Source organism: Cebus imitator, unplaced genomic scaffold, assembly GCF_001604975.1.
Source record: "Cebus imitator isolate Cc_AM_T3 unplaced genomic scaffold, Cebus_imitator-1.0 Scaffold235, whole genome shotgun sequence".
Classification (NCBI taxonomy): domain Eukaryota; kingdom Metazoa; phylum Chordata; class Mammalia; order Primates; family Cebidae; genus Cebus; species Cebus imitator.
Window position 1 is genome coordinate 3031230 of NW_016107550.1, and position 7277 is coordinate 3038506.

At 47.7% G+C, this 7277-nt stretch overlaps 1 protein-coding gene across 3 annotated transcripts in view; it reads left to right on the top strand.

The window, feature by feature from the left end:
* The window catches only part of CACNG6 (calcium voltage-gated channel auxiliary subunit gamma 6), a 19546-nt gene that overhangs the window by 4910 nt on the left and 7359 nt on the right, over window positions 1-7277 (top strand). The window contains exons 2-4 of one of the 3 annotated variants that reach the window (XM_017497924.2): window positions 1881-1955; window positions 2911-3048; window positions 5265-5399. In XM_017497924.2, coding sequence (XP_017353413.2) covers window positions 1881-1955; window positions 2911-3048; window positions 5265-5347 — 296 coding nt within the window. In that variant the 3' untranslated portion in view covers window positions 5348-5399. Of the gene's footprint in view, window positions 1-1880; window positions 1956-2910; window positions 3049-5264; window positions 5400-7277 lie in introns of those variants that run through there. The other 2 variants (XM_017497922.1, XM_017497925.1) reach the window with 2 other exon arrangements.

Genomic DNA, 7277 nt, shown 5'->3' on the forward strand with positions numbered 1-7277 from the left:
TTTCTTTCTTTTTTCTTTTTCTTTCTTTCTTTCTTTTTTTGGAGATGTTGTCTTGCTCTGTCACCCAGGCTGGAGTGCAGTGGTGCCATCTCAGCCCAATGCAACTTCTGCCTTCTGAGCTCAAGCAATTCTCCGGCCTCAGCCTCCTGAGTAGCTGGGATTACAGGAGTGCACCACCATGCCCAGCTAATTTCTGTACTTTCAGTAGAGATGGGATTTCACCATGTTAGCCAGGCTGATCTTGAACTCCTGACCTCAAGTGACCTGCCTGCCTTGGCCTCCTAATGTGTTGGGATTACAGGCGTGAGCCACCATGCCCAGCCCTGTGCTTTATTTTATATTATTTTTTCCTCATTCTTTCCCAGCTCCTCTCTTAAATGTGCTTGATAAACACTCACGGATATGTATTTTGACTTGGAAAATATATAGTGTTAGTTTATATGTGTGTTTTACATAAATGAGATCATGCTATCGATTTTGTCTGATCTTTGGATTTTTTTTTTTTTTTTTGAGATGGGGTCTCCCTCTGTCCCCCAGGCTGAAGTGCAGTGGCATAATCTTGGCTCACTGCAACCTCTGTCTCCCGGGCTGAATCAATCCTCCTACCTTAGCCTCCCGAGTAGCTGGGATTACAGGTGTGTGCCACCACACCCAGCTAATTTTGGTAGAGACATGGTTTTACCATGTTGGCCAGGCTGGTCTCAAACTCCTGAGTTCAACTGATTCTCCTGCCTTGGCCTTCCAAAGTGCAGGGATTACAGGTGTGAGCCACCTTGCCTGGCCTCGGTGTTTGGATTTTTAAATTATTGTTATTAATTATTATTATTGTTTTGGTCAGCACTGTTTTCACATCTCTCCATTTTGCTTTAGGTTATTCTAGTTCATGGCTATGTGTACTGCATAGATCTTCACAAGGAGTGTCTCTCTCATTTACTTGTTCTCCCCTTATTAGATGGACAAGTAAATGGCACAGACACTCCCTGTGAAAATCTCTGGTTCGATTCTGACTCCTTGTTACTGATGGACAGTGCTGCTGTAAACGTCCGCATATATGTTCCTGTTTTTTTGTTTTGTTTTGTTTTTTTTCCTGGAGGCATATCCGGCAATGAAGCTGTTGAGCCACAGGGTATGAACATTCTTCATTTCATAAAGTACCTCAGAGCGCCTTCCCAAAAGACTAGTAGTACCCGTTTATACACGGAGTTTCCTCTTATCTCTTCAAACGCTTGATATTACCCTTTTCATGTTGGCCGGTCTAATTGATGGAAAGCAGTGCCTCCCTGCTGATTCAAGCTGCGTCTCTCTGATCCCTGGTGAAGTGGGGCATCTCCTCATGGACTTGTCACTTACCCGGCCTTCCTCTTCTGTGAATTACTATTCATACCCTTTGCCCACTTGTCAGTTGGGTTCTCTCTCTCTTCTTGCTAATCCATGGGAGCTCTTTGTGTCTTCTATGTAGGAATCCTTCCTGAGACAGGAATGCTTTCTGAGTCTGTTACTCTTCTGCTACTTGGACCTTGGTATCCTTTGTTGAGTCAAGTGATTATCCATGTGCAATCCCCCTTAAACCCTCAACAAACCCATACCAAGGGGCCAAGAAAGAGATTATAATCTCATTTTAAAAAGGAAGAACTAGAGGCCGGGAGAGGCTAATGGTGCACTCAGGGCTGCAGGTCTGGCGTGCAGAGCCCAGGGTAGGAGTCCCAGCTCCCGGATGGCGGTGGCTTTCACATCTCTGGCCATCATTTTTTCCTCTGTGTATCAGGGATGGTAATGTCTAAGTTTTAGGCTCCTGTGGGCTGGGTGAAGTGTCCAGCCCTGAGCTTACACAAGGGACCTCATGTCCTCATGTCTCTTTTTTCTCTCTCCTGCTTCCACAGAAGCAAACTGCACCTATTTTAAATTCTTCACCACGGGGGAGAATGCACGCATCTTTCAGAGAACCACAAAGAAAGGTGAGAACTTTTCACCCCATGGCGGGCGACGGGTGGGTGAAGTGCTGAACATACTAGAGGAGTTCTAGAGAGAATTATCCCCTCCTCTGCTTTACCCCAGGGCGGGCCTCATATTAAGAATCTGTGGATGTCCCCGGGGGAGTGCTGGCGGGAGAGTTAACGATGAGGACATGGTGCCCCAGAGCCCTTGGCCTGGAACTCTTTTTGTTTGTTTTGAGATAGTGTCTTGCTCTGTTGCCCAGGCTGGAGTGCAGTGGCTCAGTCTCAGCTCACTGCAACCTCTGCCTCCCGGGTTCAAGCCATTCTCCTGCCTCAGCCTCCCAAGTAGCTGGGATTACAGGTGTGTGCCATCATGACCAGCTAATTTTTGTATTTTCAATAGAGATGGGGTTTTGCCATGTTAGCCAGGTTGGTCTCGAACTCCTGACCTCAAGTGATCCTCCCACCTCGGCCTCCCTAAGTGCTGGGATTGTAGGTATCTGGTCCACAGGAGGGAATTTAGACTGAGAAGGGTTTAGCCTAAATTCCTACTGGAATCTGGAAAATCCTACAAGAATCTTCCTTGTAGGAAGTGGTTGGGGAGAATTCCAACCTGGATAATTCCATTCAACTGTAGCACACTGACTTTGCCATTGTATCCCACACACCCTACTGCCTCAGTTTCCTCACCTGTAAACCAGTGGTAAGCAGATCCTAAATAAATATTGGCAATTTTCAACTTTCTCATCCTGGCCCTCTCCTCCCTTTGCTCGATGACTTTAGAGAAATAACTGACCCTTTCTGAGTCTTAATTCCTTCAACCGTGTAAGTAAAATGTTGGATTGGATGATGTTCTACTTGAAAATTCTTCTCTCATCCTGAATCTTACATCTTCCTGGTTCTGGGTTCCTATCAGTGAGTCCTCCTCATTCCCTACATCCCATGCTCTCTCTTCTTTCCTCTCCCCTCCTGGCAGAGGTGAATCTGGCAGCTGCGGTGATAGCTGTGCTGGGCCTGGCAGTCATGGCCTTGGGGTGCCTCTGTATCATCATGGTGCTCAGTAAAGGTGCAGAGTTCCTGCTCCGAGTTGGAGCCGTCTGCTTTGGCCTCTCAGGTGAGGGTTCAGAGCCTGGAGGCTGAGGACACTGCATGCTGGGAGGATCTCCAGGCGCTGTTGCATGCTGGAAGATGGGCTCTCCGTGCACTGTTGCATACAGGGAAATGGGGGCTCTCTGCACTGTTGCATGCTGGGAGTAGGGTCTCCACATATGTTGCACGCTGGGAGGTGGGATATCCAAGCCCTGTTGCATGCTTGGAGTTGAGGGGAAGTCCAAGATCTATAGTAGGTTCAAAGATGGGAGAACCCCAACAACAGGGGTAAGAATTGGAGGGTGTCCAAACACCATTTTAGATTTGGACCTGGGATCTCCAAGAATTGCTGCATGCTGGGAGATGGGATTTCCAGGCACTGTTGCATGCTAGGAGTTGAGAGAGCTCAAGGACTGTAGACATCTAAAACATCGGGGAGTTCTAAGCCCTGTTGTTGGCTGGGAATTGGAAGCCGTCCAAATACTTTTTTAGGTTTGGACCTGGAGCCTCAAACACTGTTGCATGCTGAGATGTTTTGAACATTAAAGCGTATTGGGAGGTCAGGGAAGCCCAGGAGCTGTAATAGGTCAAAGGTGGGAGACTTCCAAGCCCTGTTGTTGGCTCAGAATTTGATGGTCTCTAAATGCACGTTTAGTTTGGGGACTCGAGGTCTGCAAGGACTGTTGGATTCTCTGGAGCCGAAAGTCTAAATAAAATGCCGCATCTTATGAAATGTAGACCTTGGTGATGAACAACACTTCAGTGTATCGTACTTCCAGTTCAAATCCTTACAACAGCTCTACTAGGTAGGGCTTACTATCCCCCATTTCATTTATTTATTTATTTTGGAGACAGAGTCTCCCTCTGTCACCCAGGCTGGAGCGCAATGGCGTGACCTCCGTTCACTGCAACCTCCGCCTGCTGGGTTCAAGTAATTCTTCTGCCTCAGCCTCCTGAGTAGCTGAGATTACAGGCATGCACCACCACCCCCAGCTAGTTTTTTGTGTTTTTTGGTAGAGACGGGATTTCACCATATTGGCCAGGCTGGTCTCAACTTCCTGACCTCAAGTTATCTGCCTGCCTCTGCCTCCCATAATGCTGGGATCACTGTCATAAGCCACCACACCCAGCCTCCCCCATATTATAGAGGAGAAAACTGAGGCTTAGAGAAGTCAGATGAATTACTCATGGCTACACAATCAATGATGGCAGAGGTGGGTTTTTAAACTCAGTTTCCTTTTCTTCTTTTTCTTTTCTTTCTTTATTTTCTCTTGAGATGGAGCCTCGCTCTGTCACCCAGGCTGCAGTGCAGTGGCATGATCTCAGCTCACTGCAACTTCTGCCCCCCAGGTTCAAGCAATTCTTCCGCCTCAGCTTCCAGAGTGGATTGCGGGTGTGCGCAACCACACCCAGCTCATTTTTGTCCTTTTACTATTGACGGGGTTTTGCCGTTTGGCCAGGCTGGTCTTGAACTCCCAACATCAGTTGATCCATCTGCCTCAGCCTCGGCCTCCCACTCGGCCTTAAACCTGGTTTTCTTATACCAGAGTGTGTCTTCTCACTGTACCTTCATATTGCATTTTGGGAACTATATTTCTGTGGGATCTCTGTGGGTTCAGAGCATGGTCTGATAGAATGAAGGCCTACCTGGGAGTCAGGGGGTCTAATCTGTGCCCAGAATCACTATGTGACCTTGGGAAGGTTCCTTTTATTTTCTGGGTTGTGGTTTGATTATTGGATCAAATATTTTCTTTTTTTTTTTTACAGATTTTTGCTTCAAAACATGTAATTCATACAGAGATGTGAAGAATAAGGATGTCTAAGGCAGGCTCAGGGAGGGGGACACAGAATAAGTTTTGCTCTTGTTGGCCAGGCTGGAGTGCAATGGCGTGATCTTGGCTCACTGCAACCTCTGCCTCCCAGGTTCAAATGATTCTCCTGCCTCAGCCCCTCAACTAGCTAGGATTACAGGCCCGTGCCACCACGCCCGGCTAATTTTCGTGTCTTTATTAGAGACAGGTTTTCACCATTTTGGCCAGGCTAATCTCGAACTCCTGACCTCCGGCGATCTGCCCGCCTTGGCCTCCCAAAGTGCTGGTGAGCCACCGCACCCGGCCCCTCTCTCTTTTCTTTCTTTTCCACCTCTTTCCCTTCCTCTCTACCTCCGGTCATCTGTTTCTCCATTTTTTTAATTTGTCCGTTCATTTAACAAGTATTTCTTTAATATCCAGTGAGTCCTAGATGCTGTGCCTGGAGCCACTGAGGACGGAATGATGAATAAGATAAAGGTGATGCTTGTTCTCATGGCATTTTTAGCTCGGTAGGAATTTGGTGCTGGTGTTATTATCGAACTCACACCTGCATTACTCCTTGGGGTGCACAGGAAGATGTTGCTAAGTGTTTCATGGGCCAGGCATGGTGGCTCACGCCTATAATCCCAGCACTTTGGGAGGCCGACGCAGGCAGATCACTTGAGGTCAGGAGTTTGAGACTAGCCTGGCCAACACAGTGAAAGCCTGTCTACTAAAAATACAAAAATTAGACGTGGTGGTGGGCGCCTGTAGGCCCAGCTACTCAGGAGGCTGAGGCAGGAGAATTGCTTGAACCCGGGAGGCGGAGGTTGCAGTGAGCCGAGATCATGCCACTGCATTCCAGCCTGGGTGACAGAGTGAGACTCTGTCTCAAAAAAAAAAGTGTTTTATGAAAGTCTTGGGCACAAAAATTTTCTGCAAACTGTACAACCAAATGAAAGTGAAGGAGGATTCGATGTTGTCAGTACTGTGGTTATATTGGGTATCAGGGATTGGGGTGGGTTGGGCTTCTGAGGTCTCCCTAGATAAAGGGACATGTTCAGATTGTATTGTTTCTCTCTTCATAAAATATCTATCAGCTGTTGTGCTATGTTTTAGAGGTACGAGACAGAAGTTTGCTGCCATTGTGGATTTAGAGTGCAGTGGGAGACAGAAATGAGATAAAGAGACAATACTCACATAAAGCAATATATATTCATTACTACCAACTGTGATGAATGCTGTAGGAAAATAGCAAAGAGACCCACCGTAGATTTAGGTGGCGGTGGTTAGTGAAGGCTTCCCTTCAGAACATGTAATTCATGCAGAGACGTGAAGAAGAGGCTGTCTAAGGCAGGCTCAGGGAGGGGGAAGTGGAATATTGCTCCAAGCGGCATAAAGGTCTCCAAGCTTGAACAAATCTGGTGCATGGAAAGCCCCACTCACGTTGTGAGAGTGTGGGAGGAGCAGCTTGAGAGGAGGCTGGAGAAGCCACAGGAGCCAGACCCATGTGCCTTTTCATTTATTTTATTTATTTTTTTTATTTTTGAGATGAAGTCTTGCTCTGTCGCCCGGGCTGGAGTGCAGTGGTGCAATCTCGGCTCAGTACAACCTCCACCTCCCAGGTTCCGGCGATTCTTCTGCCTCACCCTCCCAAGTAGCTGGGATTACAGGTGCCCACTAACACGCCTGGCTAATTTTTGTATTTTTAGTAGTGACAAAGTTTCGTTATGTTTCCTAGGCTGGTCTCAGACTCCTGACCTCAGGAGATCCACCCGCCTCAGCCCCCCCAAAGTGCTGGGATTACAGGCGTGAGCCACGGTGCCCAGCCTATTTTATTTTAAATTATTTATTTATTTATTGAGACAGGAGTCTTGCTCTGTCACCCAGGCTGGAGTGCAGTGGTGCAAACTCGGCTCACTGAAACCTCTGCCCTCCCGAGTTCACGTGATTATTTTGCCTCAGCCTCCTGAGTAGCTGGAACTACAGGCGCCCACCACCATCCTGGCTAATTTTTGTATTTTTAGTAGAGACAGAGTTTCGTTATGTTGCCCAGGCTGGTCTCGGACTCCTGACCTCAGGAGATCCACCCCCCTCAGCCCTCCAAAGTGCGGGGATTACAGGCGTGAGCCACCGTGCCTGGCCCATGTGCCTTTTAGATCATACCAAGGATGTCAGGCTGGCTCTGGGAGGGGATATCCTGGCATGGCTGAGAGCATAGTCCATGGTGTGGACCTGGCCAGGCTCAGACCCATGACCCACCGCCCTGGGCCTCAGTTTCCTCAACTGTATAGGAGGGAGCATAATGATACTTACTTCATAATGTTAAGTAGAAGAGATCTGAAGAAGGCATTTGGTTAGATTCTTGCCTCAGAGCCAGTGTGTCAGTCAGCAAACTATGTCCCATGGGCCAAATCCCACCTGCCACTTTTTTTTTTCTTTTCTTTTTTTTTTTTTTTTTGAG